Source organism: Malaclemys terrapin, chromosome 1 (assembly GCF_027887155.1).
Source record: "Malaclemys terrapin pileata isolate rMalTer1 chromosome 1, rMalTer1.hap1, whole genome shotgun sequence".
Taxonomy (NCBI): domain Eukaryota; kingdom Metazoa; phylum Chordata; order Testudines; family Emydidae; genus Malaclemys; species Malaclemys terrapin.
The window spans coordinates 109,727,697-109,748,563 of record NC_071505.1 but is presented as its reverse complement, the minus strand read 5'-3'; the positions used below and the strand labels follow the sequence as shown (position 1 = coordinate 109,748,563).

Below are 20,867 nucleotides of genomic sequence, written 5' to 3'. Positions count from 1 at the left end.
GACAACTGGAGGAGCAGAGGAATCACTTTGAAAATGTCAACACAAGATATCTGATTTTTTTCTAAATCATTTCATTGTTCCATTTTGGAGCAATTATTTGAAATTCTGAAATTTCCTGTGGAACAGGAATTCCAGTTTCTGTCCAGCTCTACTTATGCCACCACTTTCTCAAAACAGAGGTTGTAAACAGTCTGGCTGAAGCAACCAGTTCCCCACTTACCTGGGACCCTGGAAAGAAGCAGTCATCTTTCGTCTGCATACTCTCCAAGCCCTGATCACCTTCGGGCTCTACACTGACATCCTCACTGAGCATTTCATCGGCTTTCTCAATGATCTCTCGTACCTGCTCTACAAATGAATCTCTCTCAGTTGCTAGAATAAATTCATTCTGCACCTGTAAATGAAACAAAACAACAAGGACTACTGTCATCATTAATGTCCCTTGTCTGTCTATATTTTTAAACCCCTTCAAACCTATAAATTGTGCATGGATTCTGTCTATGCAATTATGCCTTCCTTTCAGTGTTACCCTTATTCTCCGTTGGCCATTTTTGTCACACCAACTTGTTGCATCTTGCTTTAGTTTAGACCAGGGGTAGGCAACCCTGCAAGCTGATTTTCAGTGGCACTCACACTGCCCAGGTCCTGACCACCGGTCCGGGGGGGCTATGCATTTTAATTGAATTTTAAATGAAGCTTCTTAAACATTTTAAAAACCTTATTTACTTTACATACAATAGTTTAGTTATATATTACAGACTTATAGAAAAAGAGACCTTCTAAAAACGTTAAAATGTATTACTGGCACACGAAACCTTAAATCAGAGTGAATAAATGAAGACTCGGCACACCCCTTCTGAAAGGTTGCCGACCCCTGGTTTAGGCTGTGACCTCTTCGGGGAAGGAATAGTCTGTATTTTTATAGCCTCAAGTGTAACAGGACTCTTACTTGGTCCTCTATTATTTGTATTACAGTAGCACTAAAAGTCTCACTCATCCAGGTAGGCTATTGTCACTTCATCACAGGATTTCTGCTTGGCATAAATTGTTCAATTGAACTTTACTACTTCTGCCAAACTCTGTTCGATCTTATATTTAGCTGCGACACACTGTTTCCCAGAACTGAAGAATAGGTTTGTGTAGCTTGAAAGCTTGTCTCTCTCACTAACAGAAGATGGTTCAATAAAAGATATTACCTCACACACCTTGACTAATATCCTGGGACCAACACAGCTACAAAATCATTGCATAATTGAAGCCAGGCAGTCCAACTAATTCCTATTACAGCTATTGATTTAATATTCCGTAAGTGTTCAAAACAGCTCTCAAATGTTTAGCTGCAGTAAAAGGAATGAGACACTAAGGTCACTGAAACTTGAAAGTACTGTGCGAGATCTCCTCATGAAGTGCTGGAAATGAACTTCAATTCTCTTCTCTGCCTGTTCAGAGTCTTTCATAACCAGAGTCAAACAATTGAGATGAACCAAATTGCTCTGCACTGGCAAACTGCGTTTAAGGTGAACCCATATCTCCCAGAGAAGAGACCAAATAACTTCACAAGCTTAATTCTGTGACTAACCACATAAATCAGCTGTACATTTCAATTGTGCAAAAACATCAGTTACTATAAACTCTTCTGTTCAAAGGCTGAAGCATATTTTTAGCTGTTATCTGTTTTTCACTCTGACTGAAAATGGATATTACTACTGGCACGGCATGATTTGAGAGAGAAGACTATTAAAGATTTTATCCTTGCTGCTGCCAAATGAAATGGGACTAAGCATATATGACCCTCACCAATCAGTTTATTTTCTACATGACAAAACCAACAAGAATTAATTCACACTTACTTGGAAACAATAACTGAGGTAACTGGTGTATGTTGAGTGTATATAATGTGGATAGTGTAATTTAATAGCTTATAGGTGTACATTTCATGACAATTTTGGAAGAAAAGACGGTTACTCACCGTTGTAACTGTTGTTCTTCGAGATGTGTTGCTCATATCCATTCCATTAGGTGTGCGCGCGCCGCGTGCACGATCGTCGGAAGATTTTTACCCTAGCAACACCGGCGGGTCGGCTGTGGAGCCCCCTAGAGTGGCGCCTTCATGGCGCTGAATATATACCCCAGCCGACCCGGCGCCCCCTCAGTTCCTTCTTGCCGGCTACTCCGACAGTGGGGACGGGGGGCGGGTTTGGAATGGATATGAGCAACACATCTCGAAGAACAACAGTTACAACGGTGAGTAACCGTCTTTTCTTCTTCGAGTGCTTGCTCATATCCATTCCATTAGGTGACTCCCAAGCCCAACTTAGGTGGTGGGGTCGGAGTGAGACATTGCTGTGTGCAAAACCGCTGATCCGAAAGCAGCATCGTCTCTGGACTGCTGCACTAGTGCATAGTGAGCTGTAAATGTGTGGACTGATGACCAAACCGCTGCTCTACAAATGTCCTGAATCGGAACTTGTGCCAGGAAAGCCGTCGAGGAAGCCTGGGCCCTCGTGGAGTGAGCGGTGAGGTGCGGTGCTGAGACACCTGCCAGGTCATAGCAAGTCCGGATGCAAGACGTAATCCAGGAGGATAGGCGTTGTGAGGAGACCGGTGAGCCTTTCATTCGGTCGGCCACTGCAACGAAGAGTTGCGTCGTCTTTCTAAAGTGCTTTGTGCGGTCAATATAGAAGGCCAGGGCCCTTCGCACGTCCAGGGAATGCAAACGTTGATCCTGGCGAGTGGCATGTGGTTTGGGATGAAAGACCGGGAGAAAGATGTCCTGGTTGATATGAAAAGGAGAAACCACCTTAGGGAGAAAGGCAGGATGTGGACGAAGCTGCACTTTATCCTTATGGAAAACTGTATAAGGGGGCTCGGATGTAAGCGCCCTGAGTTCAGAAACGCGCCTTGCTGAGGTGATGGCTACAAGGAAGGCTGTCTTCCAGGATAGGTACAAAAGAGAACAGGTGGCCAGTGGCTCGAATGGAGGACCTGTGAGCTTGGAGAGAACCAGGTTGAGGTCCCACGTCTGAACGGGCTGACGTTGTTGTGGGTACATCCGGTCTAAGCCCTTGAGGAATCTAACGACCATCGGGTTAGAGAATACCGAGGACGCGAGTTCCCCTGGGTGAAAGGCCGATATAGCAGCCAGGTGAACTCTAATTGAAGATATCGCCAACCCCTGCTGTTTTAGGGAGAGGAGATATTCCAAAATAAGGGGAATGGGTGCCTGCAACGGGGATGTGGCTCGTTGTTCGCTTCCATTTGGCCAGGTACGTGGTCCGTGTTGAGGGCTTCCTACTGCTCAGTAGAATCTGTTGTACAGAGTGCGAGCATTGCTGCTCTGCCTGGGTGAACCATGGAGCAGCCACGCCGTGAGGTGGAGTGATTGGAGGTCGGGGTGACGCAACCGGCCGTGGTCCTGAGAGATGAGATCCGGATCCAACGGAAGCGGGATCGGTGTCTGAACCGAGAGCTCCAACAGTGTGGTGTACCAATGTTGTCTTGGCCACGCAGGAGCGATCAGAATTACCTGTGCCTGGTCTCTGCGCAGTTTGAGCAGTACCTTGTGGACCAGAGGAAACGGAGGGAAGGCATAAAACAGGTGGTCTTTCCAGGGAAGCAGAAAGGCGTCCGAGAGGGAGCCCGGAGCTCGACCTTGTAGGGAGCAGAACACGTGGCACTTCCTGTTGTCTCGAGATGCAAACAGGTCTATCTGGGGAAACCCCCACCTCTGGAAGATGGAATGTATAATGTCCGGACGGATAGACCACTCGTGCGTTTGGAAGGACCTGCTGAGTCGGTCCGCTAGAGTGTTCTGGACTCCAGGGAGGAACGATGCCGTGAGATGGATTGAGTGGGCGATGCAGAAGTCCCACAGGCGAATGGCCTCTTGGCATAGAATTGACGAACGTGCTCCTCCTTGCTTGTTGATGTAGAACATGGCCGTGGTGTTGTCGATGAGAACTAACACACAGCGGCCACGTAGGAGATTGAGGAATGCCTGGCACGCCAGGCGTACCGCCATCAGTTCCCGAACATTGATGTGTAGGGCTAACTGGGATGCAGTCCACAGGCCCTGGGTATGGTGTTCGTTGAGATGGGCGCCCCACCCCAGAGATGACGCGTCTGTGACCAGGTGCAGGGAGGGTTGTGGGGCGTGAAATGGCATCCCCTCGCAGACCACAGTGTGATCTAGCCACCAGGTGAGGGAGGCCAGGACCGAGTTCGGGACCGTGACCACCATGTTCAGGCTGTCCCGATGTGGACGGTATATTGATGACACCCAGGTTTGAAGCGGGCGAAGTCGAAGTCTGGCATGCCTGGTTACGTACGTGCAGGAAGCCATGTGACCCAGCAGGGTAAGGCACGACCTCACCGTGGTAGTTGGGAAGGCCTTGAGCCCTTGAATGAGGTTCGTGATGGTGCCAAATCGGTTGTCTGGCAGGATGGCTTGTGCACGTCTGGAGTCTAGAACTGCGCCGATGAATTCTATTCTCTGGGTAGGTTCTAGAGTGGATTTGTCCTTGTTGAGTAGGATGCCCAACTTGTTGAATGTGTGCACTATTCTGTGGACGTGAGCTTGAACTTGCTCCTTGGTGCGACCGCGCACCAGCCAGTCGTCTAGGTACGGGAACACCTGTATCCCTTGCCGACGAAGGTACGCTGCCACGACAGCCATACATTTCGTGAACACCCTTGGGGCCGAGGATAGGCCGAAGGGAAGGACTGTAAATTGGTAGTGCACCGTGTTTACCACGAATCGCAGGAAGCGTCTGTGAGGTGGGTAAATTGAGATGTGAAAGTATGCGTCTTTCATGTCGAGGGCGGCGAACCAGTCTCCAGGATCGAGGGAAGGGATAATGGCCCCCAAAGAGACCATGCGGAACTTCAACTTTACTACGAATTTGTTGAGTCCGCGCAAGTCCAAGATGGGCCGCAGACCTCCTTTGGACTTGGGGATCAGGAAGTAACGGGAATAAAATCCCCTGCCCCTTAAGTCTATCGGAACCTCCTCTATGGCCCCCATGGCCAGGAGCGTAGAAACCTCCTGTATAAGAAGTTGCTCGTGAGAAGGGTCCCTGAAGAGGGACGGGGAAAGGGGGTGGGAGGGGGGGATAGAAGAAAACTGGATAGTGTATCCCCTCTCCACCGTGCGGAGGACCCAACGGTCCGAAGTTATAAGGGACCAAGCACGGTGGAAGTGGGAGAGGCGATCCCGAAAGGAGGGAGCTGGATCCTGGGGGATGACTGGGGCGCCGTCCTCGACCGCACCTTCAAAAGTTCTGTCTAGGACCTGAAGGTGGTCTTGGTGGCCCTTGGTTCTGACCGGGTTGAGGGCCAGCCCATCTTCTCCTACCACCTCGCCCTCGCCTTCTGGCAGGGTCCTGTCTCTGACGAGGTGGAGGGGGGTAAAAACGTTGAGGCTGCGGCCTAAATGGTCTGCGCTGGGGACCCGCAACATGCATCCCCAAGGAGCGCATGATTGTCCTGGAGTCTTTGAGGCTCTGCAATCGAGAGTCCGTCTTCTCCGAGAACAGCCCCTGTCCTTCAAAGGGCAAATCCTGTAGGGTCTGCTGTAATTCAGGGGGCAAACCCGAAACTTGGAGCCAGGAGGTCCTGCGCATAGCGATACCTGCGGCCAGGGTCCTTGCGGCCGAGTCCGCTATGTCCAGGGAGGCCTGTAAGGAGGTCCGAGCCACCTTCTTACCCTCCTCAACCATGGCTCCAAACTCTTCCCTGGACTCTTGGGGAATCAACTCCTTAAACTTCCCCATAGAGTTCCAGGAGTTGAAATTGTAGCGGCTCAGTAGCACCTGTTGATTCGCCGCTCTAAGTTGTAGCCCTCCGGCTGAGTAAACCTTACGGCCAAACAGATCAAGCCGCTTAGCCTCTTTTGATTTTGGCGCTGCAGCCTGCTGGCCGTGGCGCTCTCGTGCATTCACTGATTCCACCACCAGTGAACACGGTTGGGGGTGTGTGTACAAGTACCCATAGTCCTTAGATGGGACAAAGTATTTCCTTTCCACCCCTCTCGCTGTGGGTGGAATGGAGGCAGGAGTCTGCCATATCGTATCCGCGTTCGTTTGGATCGTGCGGATCAAGGGTAACGCCACCCTCGATGGGGCATCCGATCCAAGGATATTCACGATCGGGTCGTGCACCTCCACTATCTCCTCCGTCTGCAGGTCCATATTACGGGCCATCCTGCGCAGGAGATCCTGGTGAGCCCGAAGATCTATCGGAGGGGGACCCGTGCATGAAGTGCCCGCCACTGCCTCATCCGGAGAGGAGGAGGAGGACGCCTCCGGTGGTAGTGGATCCAAGGGGGGGTCCCGGTCCCCCTGGTCTTGGGTCGGAGCGTCACCTGCACTTGGGTCCACGGTGTCGGGTGGTGTGGACACAGAAGCCTCCACGCCTCCAGGCGGAGGCCGAGAGATGGTGGATTCTGGGGCCCTTCTGACCGAGTGACCCGAGCGAGAGGTCGATGGTAATGAAGCCCCTTGCTCCTGGTGATACGCCCACGGGGTCCAAAACGACCAGTGAGATGGTCCATGAGAGTGGTCCTCTGCCCTCTCCTGCCAATGGCCCAAGTCTCGTTCCTCGGCCTGCCCCTGAGGGGGGTATGCCGATCTCGACAGGTCCTCCGAGGAGCGAGACGCCGATCTTGACGGCCATGGCGGTGCCGCGAAAGATGAAACGATCCCCGTGGTCTGCGGTGCCGCACGGTGCCGGTCCGGAGATGATCTATCTCTGTGCGGTGCCGGCGATCGGTGCCGGGACCGCGACCGGTGCCGATGACCTCGTCGGTGCCGGGAGTCAGATCTGGACCTCGACGAGGCCCTAGAGTATGCCCGGTGCCGGGATCGGCCCCTCGGCGTCGAGCGTCGAGCGTGGCGGTGCCGAGAACTACGTCTCGACGTTGACCGGTGCCGACGATCATATCGGTGCCGAGACGTAGAGCGGTGCCGCGACGAAGATCTTGGCCGCGAGTACGACCGGTGCCGAGACGATATTCGGTGCCGGGACTGCGAGCGGCGTGGGGACCTGCTTGGGGACCTGGATCGGCGCCGAGGTTCCAGCCCTTGTGATGGAGGGCGCATCAAGGCAGGTTTCCCTCTTGACTGTACCGGGCGAGTCAACGGTACAGTCGGTGCCGGTGGTTGAGGCGGTGCCGGCTCCGTGAGAGCTATCAAGTCTCTCGCCGCCGCGAAGGTCTCTGGAGTCGACGGGAGACACTGTATCACCGCCGGCCTCGGTGGAGACGCTATTTGTACCGGACTCGACGGCCTCGGCGCCGGAGTCGACGGTGCTGGAGGCGCCTGTTTCCGTTGCTCCACCGGCGGACGCGGCTCTACCCCCGGCACTGGGGGAGCCGGCGTCTTCGGCACGGACGTCCCCGTCTTATGGGCTTTTTTATGCCCTGGGGATAATGACCGGCGCCGCGGCACTTGCTGTGTTTGCGGTGCCGACGAGGTCCGGTGCCGGGGAGGCTTGTCTGACGCCACTCGCGTGGTCGTCATAGCCGGTGCCGCCGGGGCACTGCGCACCGAAGTGCTAGGCGTCGGAGTCTGGCCCGTGGAAGGAGTGTCCGGGCTAAGTGCCGCCTCCATTAGGAGTTGCCTGAGCCGAAAGTCCCGCTCCTTCTTGGTTCTTGGTTTGAAGGCCTTACAGATCTTGCATTTGTCTGTTTGGTGGGACTCTCCCAGGCACTTCAAACAGGAGTCGTGCGGGTCGCTCGTTGGCATAGGCTTAGCGCAGGAGGCGCACTGCTTGAAGCCGGGAGCGTTGGGCATGAGCCCGGGCCCGCGGCCGGGGGAGAAAGGGGGAGACGACCCCCTTAACCCCCTGAACTACAATAACAACTATAACAACTTTAAAACTATTTAACTATAAACACTAGAACTACAACTATAACTATAACTTTGAATGACTAAGTAAGCTAGGGAGAGTGGAGGACAGCTATGCCGCGCTCCACAGTTCCAACGACCGTCAGGGGCGGTAAGAAGGAACTGAGGGGGCGCCGGGTCGGCTGGGGTATATATTCAGCGCCATGAAGGCGCCACTCTAGGGGGCTCCACAGCCGACCCGCCGGTGTTGCTAGGGTAAAAATCTTCCGACGATCGTGCACGCGGCGCGCGCACACCTAATGGAATGGATATGAGCAAGCACTCGAAGAAGAATCTTCCTTTTACAATTTTGTTTGTGTGTCTCAAAGATTTGACGTATATTATTAGCACCTCAAGAAAAACCTATCTACGAATGAGTAACAAGAGTTATACAAAATGTTTTCCACAATGAAAGCTTTCTGTAAATGTATTCAATTATCAACATACCTGTATTACTTTAAGTGACAGGAGTGTTAGTGTGTGTTTTGTGCAGGTTAGTCAAAAACTATTTTTCTTTAAAATTAATGTTAGTACACAACTGTCCAACTGAGCATTGAGTTGCTGGGAGACTATCTGCTCATGGACAGGTGTGAGAGAGAGCAAGTCACCAAAAGGAGGCCTAGTCAAGGCTCAGAGAAGTAAATTAAGATCCCAGGTTGGAGCGGGCGTCATGTGTGGGAAGAGATTTCCCACACCCTTAAGTAATCTACGCGTCAGTGGGTGAGCGAACAGTATCTGTCTACTTGACAGTGAAAGGCCGTTATAGTTGCAAGATGTACCTTAAAGGAACAGAGTTTTGAGGAGATGGAGGGAGGAAGATGTTTGGTCTATGTGCTTAGACTACCACCAAATTTGGAATCACTTCCATTTTTGCAGTTAAGTAGTGGTCAATTTTCGGCTATGTAATAACATGTCTTTTACTTCATCAAAGCATTCTACCTCTAGATCCTGGAACCAAGAAGGAGCCACGCCTGGAAGCGGAGGATCCACAAGTTGGAGTGAAGGAGCTGTTAGTTTTGAGGAATGGGTTGAAGAGGAACTGGAGAACATAGTGCCATCTGTGACAGGTAAGGAAACCAAACTATGCCAGGAGGTGGCTATCAGAATAAGTCTTGCTTTGTCACATCGTACTTTGGACAGTAGAGAAGTGGGGGGAAAGGTGTATAAAAGGTTCCTGTCCCATGGGAGGATGAGCACATCTCCCCAGGACCATTTCCCCAGGACTGCTCTGGAGCAATAATGAGGACATTTCTTGTTCCGATCTATAGTCAGGGTTCCCCAAAGGGTGAATATGTCATGAATAGGGCTCCGTGTTTGGCGTGGAAGTCAAGGACTCCATAACTTCCCACGATCTCCGTGACTTCTGTGGGGGCCAATGTAGCTGACCAGGGCCGCCCAAGTAGCTGGCTATAAGGCCAGCTAGCCAGGTGGCCCCCGGGACAGCCGCCCCCAGCCGCTGCTGGAGCAGCCCCGCAGACTGCTCAGGCGGCCCTGTGCAGCTAGCTCCAGGGACCGCCTGAGCAATGGCTGATGAGGCTGGCCCCAGGGACCGCCGGAGCAGTGGTCCCCTGGTGGCCAGTGCAGCTGCTGCCCGCAGCCCCTGGCGGCCGGAGTAGCTGCTTCCCTGGGCAGTGACTGGGCGGCCAGTGCAGCCGCTGCCTGCGTCCCCTGGCAGTGGTGCCCAGGCAGCCGAAGTAGCCACTTCCCTGGGCAACCCCCAGTAGTGGTGCCCAGGCGGCCCCCGGCAGCTGGTACCGTGGCTGGCCCCCTGCTTGTCCCAGCAGCAGCCCCTTGGAGCAACTGCCCCCCCCAGCAGCAACCTCTCCAGATGCTCCCTCACCCCCAGCAGCAGTCCTGGCACCCCCCAGCAGTAACCCCCTTAAGATTTAGTTATGGACAGGTCACGGGCCTGTGATTTTGTGTGTATTGCCCATGACTTGTTCATGAGTTATTAAGAATACCTGTGACTAAATTGTAGCCTTAGTCATGAAGCACCTCTGAGTTCAGTTCCCATTTCTGGTCATGAGAGACGTTCTGACAGACAGACTGTTGGTTGTCACGTTCTGCATCTCAGGTAGGTAGATGGTTGAGAAGCACGCTATGTCAGATGCACCAATTCCGAAGTCTGAGTGCTTCTGTGAAGAGGGAGGGAGATCAGGCACTCCCCTGGTGATTGATGTAAAATATACAAGTTATATTGTCTCTTGTGATCTTCACGTGGTATTCTTGATGAATCGGAGAAAGTGTGCACAGGCGTTTGATGGCTTTTAACTCCAAAAAGATTGATATGAGAGCTGCTCCTATACGAGATCATTTGATCTGAACCTTGTGGTCATGCAGATGGGCTCCCCAGCCTATCAGGGAGACCTACATCCGAGTCAGCATTGGTAGTAATTGTACAAATGAAACGTCTGCTTGGATGCGTCTTTCCACCAGTCCAGGGAGTGCTTTATAGTGGAGGGTATCGATAGCGGTTTGCTTAGCCTGTCCTTGTTCAAGGAACAGACGGACCTGAGCCACATCTGAAGACACCTCATGAACAATGAGGCGTGCAGAGTGCCAAAGGTGCATGCTGCCATATGACTGGGCAACTATAGGCAGTTCCTGGCTGACGTTTGTGGGCTAGCCTGGACTGTCTCTATGAGGCTCGTGAGGGTGGTAAATCTGTGCAGCAGGAATAATGCTCTCACTTGCACTGTGTCAAGCTTGGCCCCAATAAATTCCAGTCGCTGTAACGGGCTGAGGGTTGATTTCTGGATGTTGTGCTGTAAGCCCAGTTGTGCAAAAGTGCGCATGGTGATCTGAGTGGCACATATGGCATCCTCAACAAGGCAGTTATGTAGATAATGCCTTATGTTTGCAGGTGTGCCGCTATGACAGACAGCCTTGGAGAATACCCTGGATACGGACAAGAGGCCGAATTGGAGCATCTGTACGGATAATGGTTTTGCCCAAAGGTAAGACGGTCAGATTTGAGACGTGGAAGTAGGCATCTTGTAGGTCGAGGGCCAAAAACCAAGCTCTTTGCTCCAGATCTGGAATAATGGCTCCTAGCATGACCACCTTGAACTTATGCACCTTCACACATCTGTTTGATGCCCTTTGGTCTAGAATGGGTGTACAACCTCCCTTTGCCTTGGGGATCAGGGAATAAATCGAAGTAAAATCTCTTGCCTCTGAGTTCTGCTGGGACTGGTTCTATGGCTCCTAGGTGTAACAGATCTATCTCCTGGCGAAGCAGGTTCTCGTGAGAAGAGTCCCTGAGGAGTGATGGCGAAGGAGGGTGGGAATGGGGGAGGGACGAGAAATGAATGGCGTAACCCTTTGAAATAATCTCCAAGAGCCATTTGTCCCAGCTGCTGTGAAAGAAGGTCAGGTGATTGCCAAAATCATGTGACAGGTGCATAGATGGTAGATGATGTTTCAAGGCGTAGTTGTTCAGGCCCTCAACCAATCTGTCTAAAGTGCTGAGAAGAGACAGTCAGAGGTTGCATATTGGGGTGCAGTTTTCACTTTTGTACCCTGAGCCTCTTGCACTGCGGCTCATAATAGCATTGTGAGGGTGGGTACTGAGAAGGTCGTGACCTGTACTGTGGTTGAGAGCCATATCTCCTCTTTTGTCCGCTGTATAGATTCCCATGGAATCCTTCAAGGCGTGGAGAGAGGCACCAGTCATATCAGTGAAGAGCTTGGGCCCGTTGAATAGGAGATCCTCAACCATAGTCTGTACCTTTCTGGGCAACCCAGAAAGGTGTAACCATGACGCCTGCCTCATTATCACTGCCATGGAGACCTAGCAGGCTGCTGTATCTGCTGCATCCAACACTGTCTGTAGCACAGTCCTGGCCACTAACTGGCCCTCTATGACAATGACCTGAAGCTGCTCTTTGTGCCTCTGGTAAATGTTTGATGAACATACTGACTTTTCCATAATTAATGAAATCATAATTGGCCATGACCAAATTGCGACCCTGGACTTCAATATCAGACGAATAAGTCTTCCTTCCAAAGAAATCTAGCCTTTTCCAATCTCCATCATATGGGGTCGACTTGGCATGATGTTGCTTGCCACATGCATTAATCACATCTACAGAAATTGAATTGGGTTGAGGATGTAGAAACAAAGTCTGCCTCTGAGAGGCATGTAATATTTCTCTTGCAGGTCGATGCAATGGAGGCTGGTGTCTGCCAGATGACTTTGGCAGGGTCAAGAAGCGCCTCCTTAATTGGGAGGGCGATTTTGGAGAAGGAGGAAGTACTGTATGCAGAACATCTACCAGCTTGTGATATGTATCTGCTACCTCCTGTAGGGGAATTTGCAACTCATCTGCCACCCTCTTAGTAAGATCTTGAAAGTTCTTAATCATCTGCTAGTGATGGGGGGAGGCATTAAAGCCTTCTCATCTTCACCAGATAAGTTTGCTGGAGTGATAGCCTCCCTTTCAAGCCTTTCCTCCTGTGCTTCAAAAGTTTCCTCCTCCTCCAGTTCAGGGACTAGAGATAGTGAAGCTACAGGAGACAGTCTTGCCAACTCTCTCAGAGACACGGACACCCACAAAGTGTGGGATCTGTATATCACCCAAGGATCCCAATAGGGCAACTGGGGGTGGGGGAAGGGGGGTAGTGGATGTGCACAAGGAGGCCCACACCAAGATTGCAGGTCAGCGCGAGGGTGGAGTTGATGAGGTCTCTAGTACTGTGATGGCACGCCACAGTGATAGGTCAGGGAAATAACATGCTCCTGGTCACTGTCAGACTCAAAGGTAAGGGTGGTGCTGACCAGGGCATTGGCACTAAATGTCCTGTGATTCCAGGCATGGGGCCCCAGTATCAATTAATGGGGATTGTGGTTCTTCCATGACCTCCAGGTCTCTAGGGCAGTGGTCTCCAAAGTGGGGTGCGCAAGAGGATCCTTGGGGGTGCGTGGCAGAAGGAGTGTTGTTTTGTTTGTTTCTTTTTTTGGCACTTCGTCAGTTCGAGCGGGAGTCCAAGCAGCTTTTTTGTTGTTGCTGCTGCTTCAGCAGTTCGGGCGGGAGTCAGAGCGTTTTTTTTTTTTTTTCTTTTTTGCTTCTGCAAAAATGGTAGAGCCAGCGAGGCAGGGGGTTACATGCTCAAAAATATTTTACTTATAGGGGTGCGCAATCAAAAAAAGTTCAGAGACCACTGCTCTAGGGCACAGGAATTCTTGCGGTTCCACGGATTCACTTGGTGCCGTGGAGGAGTGTCGGTGGTAAGTTGTAGGTACTGATAGTTGCTTATGTGTGGAACACTCCAGGGACAGGAGCTTTGCAACATTCAGTTCTACCCCAAGGGAAGTTAAAGGCTCCAGGGACAACATGTGTCCTGGAGAATGTCTGGCACTGGAGTCAGCTGGTGAGTGAAGTGCTCTCTCCATCAGGAGGCATTTTAACTCCAGATCCTGATTTGGTATTTTTGAGACCTCGCCTTGAGCTGCTAGCAGAGGTTGCACTTTTGTGAATATACGATTCTCCCAATACTTTACACAGTAATATCACCCTCAAAAGCAAAGAAAGCAGAAATTTATTTTGTTTTTTTTAAATTAAACAGAGAGGTTAGAGAGTCTAAACTACTAAACGTCCTCCAGGGGAGGGTGGGGTGTAGAGGGTTCCCCAGAAAGGCAGGAAACATGAAATAGAAGGGTCCCCCCCCCTTTTTTAAAATCCTGGAAACTAACTATTAAGGGAAACAAAAAGATTAAACTACTACTTATGCTAATGATGCAGAGAGTAACAAGACACCTGATCGCTCCATTTGAGGCCAAAGGCAGTCGAGAAGGAACTGTGGGCAGTTCGCCCGCACAAGATAGCCTCCAGGCAGATCATGAGGGAAGGAGAGCACATGTGCGGGCTGAACAGACACTGCAACCTAAAATCTTTGATTAGAGGTACAGGGACTCAGATACACCTACCATGGAGCTCACATAGGGACAGTACTTGAAGAAAATTGAGGTCCCCAGTGACAGGAACGGGACTGCACTTGGAGGAGTTTGTTTTATATTGTATTTCCAGAAATCGAGTTTACTGTTTATTAGCTCAGCTCACAACAAGCAGTTAGTAAGAGATTTTTAAAATCCTAGAGTACAAAGTTAAAACTGTTTTACTTGAAGACAATGAAGTTTTAAGATAGAAGCTGACCCAAATCCTCAGATGAACTAGTTGTGCAAATACTGGACCAAACATGTTGGCTTTGGACACTGTTCTTTACATTAGGGAAAGATTTTGCTTCTAATATTAGTAATGTGACTGGAAGAGGAGACAGACTATAGTGCACAGGGAAGCAATAAGAATAGTAGTAATTCAAAAAGGCAGGTTAGATGAACTCTAATCTAAGATGATTTGTACAACTAATATGGTTAACAAGATCAGGGTCAATTCTCCATCTGCACTGGAGATGTAGCTCACCATAATTATCGCGATTTCCTCTGGGTTGTCACCATCCAAGTCAAATTTGAAAGTAACCATTTTCCGATTGTGTGTCTCTAGCTGGCACTCAACCACCCGATCACCCTTGTTCGAAACCTGAAAGAGAAGAAATATGCTTTCCAGCCTGAACTGCAGAACACAATGGAATATCATGAACAACTACTGAGTACAAGTGTGCAGACATCTCTTGTTCCTAAAGCCAGGGAAGGCCAGGTGCACAAAAGCAACAAGAGATCTCCAAGAGGGCCAACTGTACTGTACTCCTCCTTGAGCAATTCACTTTCCATTCTCAGACAGAGATCAGATACACTGAAGGGCAATGATCCTCTAAGGGATTCCCAACCACATCAACCTTCAAGCCCTCTTGCTCAACATAGACCATCTTTCTCTAGAACTCTGACTGCTCTGTAAACCTTCCCGCTTATGTCAAGAAAGAGAACAAAACGTCTGTCCCAACATTTCAGGAAAGTCATTAATGGTAATAGTGAAAATAGGGTGAGGTTTCTTAAACGAACTCCAGCCCAGTCAACAGTCTGAGGGGCAAGGCAAATGTCAAAGCAAATATTCTGTAGCAACTACTGGTATCACTGCTTCCTGAATGACCATGTTCTGCTGTGCTTAATGCTCCGCAGCATAGCTAATAGCTCAGCTTTGGAACACTATCTGACCTCCAAAGCAGGAAGAATATTTTGTACACCCCTCGTATAGTGTACGACACCAAGAAAAGAGATGGGGTGGAAGCCTAGCCACTTCACATGGGAGGCCGTTATCAGAATTTAGGATACAAGGGAAACAGAAAGGATACCCCTCTTCAGGATGGTGGGTAGAGAAGTTCTGTAAAAACTCAAGACAGACATTATCCACTACTACAGTCACTGAAATAAGCCATAACTCACATTGAGAATTCTCAGTTTTGGTCTAGCAGTTTTCTCGTGCCGAGAGCGGCTGCGTACAGACTTCCGATAATGGCGTTTGGTGGTTCTCCCTTCATGTCTCCCACTAGATCCTGGCACATTCTCATTCCCATCACTCATGCCCGAAGCCACATCAGAATGTGCACTAAAAACCAAAATAATTAGTTTTAATAATTTTCACAAATATTTGAACTTCTTTAGTGTGTGATGACTGAATTCCCCTCTTAACCCAAGAGAGGGTGGCCTCTTAAGAGCAATACTGGTTACTCTTGTGAAGACAGGGTATGAGGATAATCCTTTAATCACATATGGTTGCTTGAATAATAAATATGTAACCACACATGAAAGGAAGGGATCCATAAAATATGTTTGTAAAATAATCCATTTAAATACATCTTCTGGATGAAGCATCAAGCTCTGCAAGGCTCAACCCCTGAATAAGTATGAGTATCACAGGAATGAGTAACCCCCTTGCTTGATGTGTAATTGCAATAGATTACCATATCAGGTGTGACATTATCAGATTAAGATATGACCATGTATATTACTGTTGCTACCTCTGTTATACAATTGCAACAAATCTTGTACAAAGTGTGTCATGTGAGGGGTCAATGGAAAAGTTATGATTTGCTGAATATGATTATCCTATTAGTATGCACCTATCATTTTCATTTCTGAAGTTATGAATATTGACTACACCTGTATTTCAAATGTGGTAACTCCCACAAGGTAGTTTACATCCAGTCTAGCCAGCACATTGTGAACCGACTATTCAAGTTGATGGCCCAACAATGAACCCAATGGGCCATGGAAGCAGCTTATCCCCACCTGATGGACTTTCCTGTGAACTTTCCAGCCAGAATATGGGTAATGGCCCCTGCTATGACTCATCAAAACATGCAAGGGCATGTGACCAGCTCATGTGACACTTCATTCCATCTTGTGCCTGTACTTTTCCACTGACTGTACTGAGACCAGACCCATCATATGACAAAAAATATAAAAGGCCCCAGAAACATTTCCACTTGGCCTCTTTCCCACTCTGTTCTCTGGACTATGGACTTATACTAATGAGAGCATTCTAACCAAGAGACTGAGGGACCTTCCAATCTTTTGGAAGGAACCAGAGACTTAACAAGCCAGCAGTTTTATGCCTGATCCAAGGACTTTGCAATTATTGCATGTATTTGATTATTTTTGTCAATTTTAACTCTCACCTCTTTCTTTCTTTTTATAAATAAACCTTTAGATATTAGATACTAAAGGATTGGCAACAGCATGATTATTGGGTAAGATCTGAGTTATATATTGACCTAGGTATGTGACTGGTCCTTTGGGAGAAGAACCCCCCTTTGGTTGATGAAATTGGTTTTAAATAACCACTCATCACTAAGTCTAGTGTCTAGGTGTTGGAACAAAGGCTGGGATACTTAAGGAAACTATTTCTGACTTCTCATTAGCCAATGTAGTGAGACAGAAATTTACTTTTGTTGCTGGTTTGGTAAATCATATGGAAGAATAACCACCAGTTTGGGGGGGGGGGGGGGGGGAGGTTGCCCTAATTCTCAGCAGCTTGTCATGAATCTGGTATTGTCAGTTGTGACCCACTCGGGCATGGTAACATCAGATCATTGCACACAATCTGTGTGCCTTCTCCAGGCCCTGCTTAAAAAGAGGAGGCTTGGAGGATTTGGAGAGAAATCTCCTAGAAAAAAATGGAAGTTATTCCCTCAGTTTACATAGAAAATATCCCTAGTAAAGAACAGATGCCAGAGAGCCACCAAGGGAAGAAACTCCGCTCGACCAAAAAGTTCAACTTGGTAAAACCCACTGATTACCTGTCTAGTGAGGAGACCAATGGAGTAGTCTGTGCAAGCTGTTGCTGTGCTGATGGTACAGATTCTGAAGGAGCAGTCTGTGAGGCTCCCTGAGTACTCTGCGAAGAGAAAAACAAACATTCAAGCACGCCAATGAGTTATTTCTTACCACAATCAACCTTTTAATATTTTTTCCCCAATCAAACTTCGAAGCTAGAAAGCACCATTTCTCCAGAACAATTTATAACAACCAGGATCTAGTCCTCTCAAATCTGATACCCAAGGAAGAGGGCTCTAGTGCAAGTCTCATACAGAGCGCCTGGTGAGGTCAGCCATCCCATCTGCTACATTGTGATAGTACAGCTTGCCATGCAACCAGCGTCTTACTAGCAGACTGTGCAACAAGGAAGCCAACGCAGCACACAAAGACAATTCAAATCTCTCCCCCAACAACAGCAAGGCTGCAGGGAACATGTATAAGAGAGATTCTCAAGGGCTACCAATGGCAGAGTGTCTTTGAGAAGACCAAAAAGGATCTAGAGTACTAGCAAGAAGTGAAGTGTTAACAGGTTTTTGCCTCTGGGAAGCACACTCACTTCCCAACAGAACAGCCAATGGCAACAAGGTCCCCACATTGGCATGACATTCTGCTGTAAGAAAAAGTCATTTGAGACATTAGTTCATTATGTCCAACTGAATATCATCCCAGAAGGGATTAATTTACCCCACAGTGCAATGTAATTTATGTCCTGACATTTATAGTTTACACACACAACTTGCAGAGATTACATTTACCTCTAAAGCTCCCTGCTGTGAAGACGCAGATGAGACCTGCTGTGCTAAACTCACTGCAGGCTGTGGCACTTGAACCTGTCCTCCTAGACCGCCCAGAGGAACTGAAATGTTCTGTTCCACATAAGGCTGCACCATTGCAGCAAGATAGCCTGGCTGAGCCAATGCATCAGTGGGTAAGGGAGGGGACAGTACTGCAGAAGGTATGCAAACAGAGGCCACAGCAGAGGAGGGAGCAACATTTGAGTCTCCTGGGTATTGCGGCGGCAGCCGAGGTGGGAAGCCCTGTGACAGAAATGAGGAATCTGAGTTAGTGCATTTCAGGGGAAGTTAGGAAATCAGAAAGAAAGGCTGAAAAAAGAAAACATGGCAAGTCAAGCTGCAGGGGCATGTTCCAACCTGACACCCTTCCAGAATGTTCAAGCACCTCTAAAAATCATTTTCCAAGAGGAACAGAGCAGACTGCCCTCCAAAACAATCATGTAGTATGAACCAGCAAATTCTCTCTCAGGGCTCTCACAAAAGGGAAGCGTTTCAAAGTCCCTAGCAGGTAAATGAATCCTTCCAACTCCCCCCATAGTTATCTACAAAATTATGAAGTGGAAAATCTGAAGAGCTTGCAGGCTGAATGGCCACTACGCAGACAGGATATGCAACCTCTGCTGGTAATCTTTCATAACTAATAGCTAATGTTCCTACAATCTCTCCCCTTTCCACACTCAGGAGGTGGGCTCACCTGAGAGCCAAGCAACATTGCTACACACGGCAAGTAAACAGTACTTGCTATTATCTGCTGTTGGACAGCACATTTCAATGTAATATATATTACATTACAATAGTGGTAAACATCACATGTTGGGCCTCTATTCCCATCACTATGCAGGTTGTCCCTTTTATACCCTGACAGCAGTAAATGTTTAAACTTCTAAATAATCAGACACTGATTAGCTCCTGTCCATCACCTCAACATTCCATGTTTGCATCAGATACTTCACTTATGTTCAGGGATCACATAGTTTGGTTTATTGCTAAGATATCAATTTTCCCCCAGTGAGTTGTGCCAGAAGACTGGTGTTGCCAGATACCCTACACAGTATCTTTCCAGGACACAGACCAGCAATTTGATGTCTTTGGCAGGGGTGATAAAATATTATCAATTTTCAAATTCATAGTTGTCACATACAGCAGAAAAAAAAAATACTAGCTCTTCAGAGAAATTCCATTGCCAATAAATCCAGAGTTAGGTTTCCAAAAACAAATAAAATTTAATGAAACTATGCCTTCTTGCATACAAGTGTAATGAGAGAATTTTTTTTTTTTTTTAAATGAACAAAAGAGAAAACACATGTGGCTTGTTCTCTCCCCCGCCAAATTCGGGTACTGGCAAGTATCTGCAGCACGCAGATCAGGTCTAGTGCCCCAGAGGAACAGAAGACTAGGAGACCTCTTGCTGGCTTGCAACAATACCTGATACAAAGCATCTCCAGCTGGAAGTGCAGCTTCAGCAGCTTGTCCAAGGCTGGCTGGTAATCCCATGGACTGAACAGCTGGCTGCAGGAGCTGTGGGAGAACCTGGCTGGGCAGCTGGGCCGCAGACTGTAGAACAGCTGGAAGCTGGCTAGGGACAATGGTTGATCCTATAGGGATAGCAGCTGCTGCAGCAGATGTGGCCAGAGTGAGTAGTGGCTGGTTAATGCCAGCTGCCATAGAGATAGGCAGAGACTGGAAGCCTGGCTGAGCCACTGACGCATGAGATGCTGCTATGGGGAGCTGAGAGACTGAGAACTGGGGGAGCAGGGAGGTTGACAAGGGCTGTCCCATAGGGAGAAAATGAGAGCCAATGGGGATGGTTGGGGCAACTGAAGGTTGAGGGAGAGAAGGTGCTGAAACAGGTAATTGAGGTTCGCCTTGGATGATCGACACTGCTTGGGAAACAGGAAGCTGGGGATGCAAAGAAAATAGAGATAGACTTTTTAGGAAGCAGGGTTGCAGAAAAATTTTTAATGTATGAGTCAAAGAAAAGAATTATTTAAGTTATCACACCCTTTAAGAGTGGATTGGGGAGAGTAGCTGGAGCGTTGATTGCTGTGTTCCAAAGGGTTCTCATTTTGCAATTAGTTCCTGAAGATCTCTAAACCACCTTTTGCAACATGTATGTTGTGCTGGGTAGAACAGCAAGATCTGAACACTGCTGCAGCACCAACATGTATGTAAATGAACTCTGGTCCTCTCTCATTCTAATTCTACAACCAATCCTCCCTCCCTCCCCCCTCCCCTACCGGGAAGAGATGCAAATCCCACAACAAAATGGGGAACTCTGCCCATTTCGGGTCTGGACAGGAAGCAATGGAGAGTGAAAAGCCACTGTCAGCATACAGAGAACAGCAAAGGTCAAGTCAATTGAAGCCAGCAATCAATTGGAAAAGGAGTTCAAATGAACAAGCAACAAAAACCCTTTAAATTTAACAAAGCTCACATTCATAGTATCAAAAAATGTGAGCCAATCCGAAATAAAACCATTCAGTAATAGAAGCATCCTGGCCAAGGAGTGAAGGAGGAAGGCCGGTAGAAAAGAGGACAACAGTTCAGAAGAGGCAGTGTACATGCTTATTAACTGGAGAACAATTTTTTGATTATGAACATACAAATGTAATTTGGATGGAGTAGGTTTCTCCTACATAAGTGTCAACAATGCCACATGAAACTCCTCAAAGTGCAGGTGACACATTATTTTAATCTTTGCAGAAGTTGTGTCTTGTTGTCACATTTTAGACAACCTGACAAAGATCTCTATGTAAGAAAGGCTTCCCTTTTAAGTGCTGTTGCTCCTCAACTGAACTTCTGCCACATATTCCAAAGAAAGGGATTCCAGGCATACAGACATTTCTGTTCCTGCCAAATTTTTAAACATAGTAGAATAATCGTGTCACCTCCAGCAGTATTTTCTGAACCATTAGGACACAAGGCAGACCAGTAAAAGGGGCAGCCAACAAAGGAAGAGAGGAGAAATCTCCTAAT

The 20,867-nt window shown here is 48.5% G+C and overlaps 1 protein-coding gene across 6 annotated transcripts in view; it reads right to left on the bottom strand.

The window, feature by feature from the left end:
• WNK1 (WNK lysine deficient protein kinase 1) overlaps window positions 1-20,867 on the bottom strand; it is a 171,268-nt gene that overhangs the window by 47,424 nt on the left and 102,977 nt on the right. For 3 of the 6 annotated variants that reach the window (XM_054035099.1, XM_054035108.1, XM_054035133.1), the window contains 6 exons: window positions 19,317-19,790; window positions 17,853-18,134; window positions 17,079-17,176; window positions 15,223-15,385; window positions 14,306-14,422; window positions 221-394 (listed from right to left, as the gene is read on the bottom strand). In XM_054035099.1, coding sequence (XP_053891074.1) covers window positions 221-394; window positions 14,306-14,422; window positions 15,223-15,385; window positions 17,079-17,176; window positions 17,853-18,134; window positions 19,317-19,790 — 1,308 coding nt within the window. The remainder of the gene's footprint in view (window positions 1-220; window positions 395-14,305; window positions 14,423-15,222; window positions 15,386-17,078; window positions 17,177-17,852; window positions 18,135-19,316; window positions 19,791-20,867) is intronic. The other 3 variants (XM_054035141.1, XM_054035119.1, XM_054035125.1) reach the window with 2 other exon arrangements.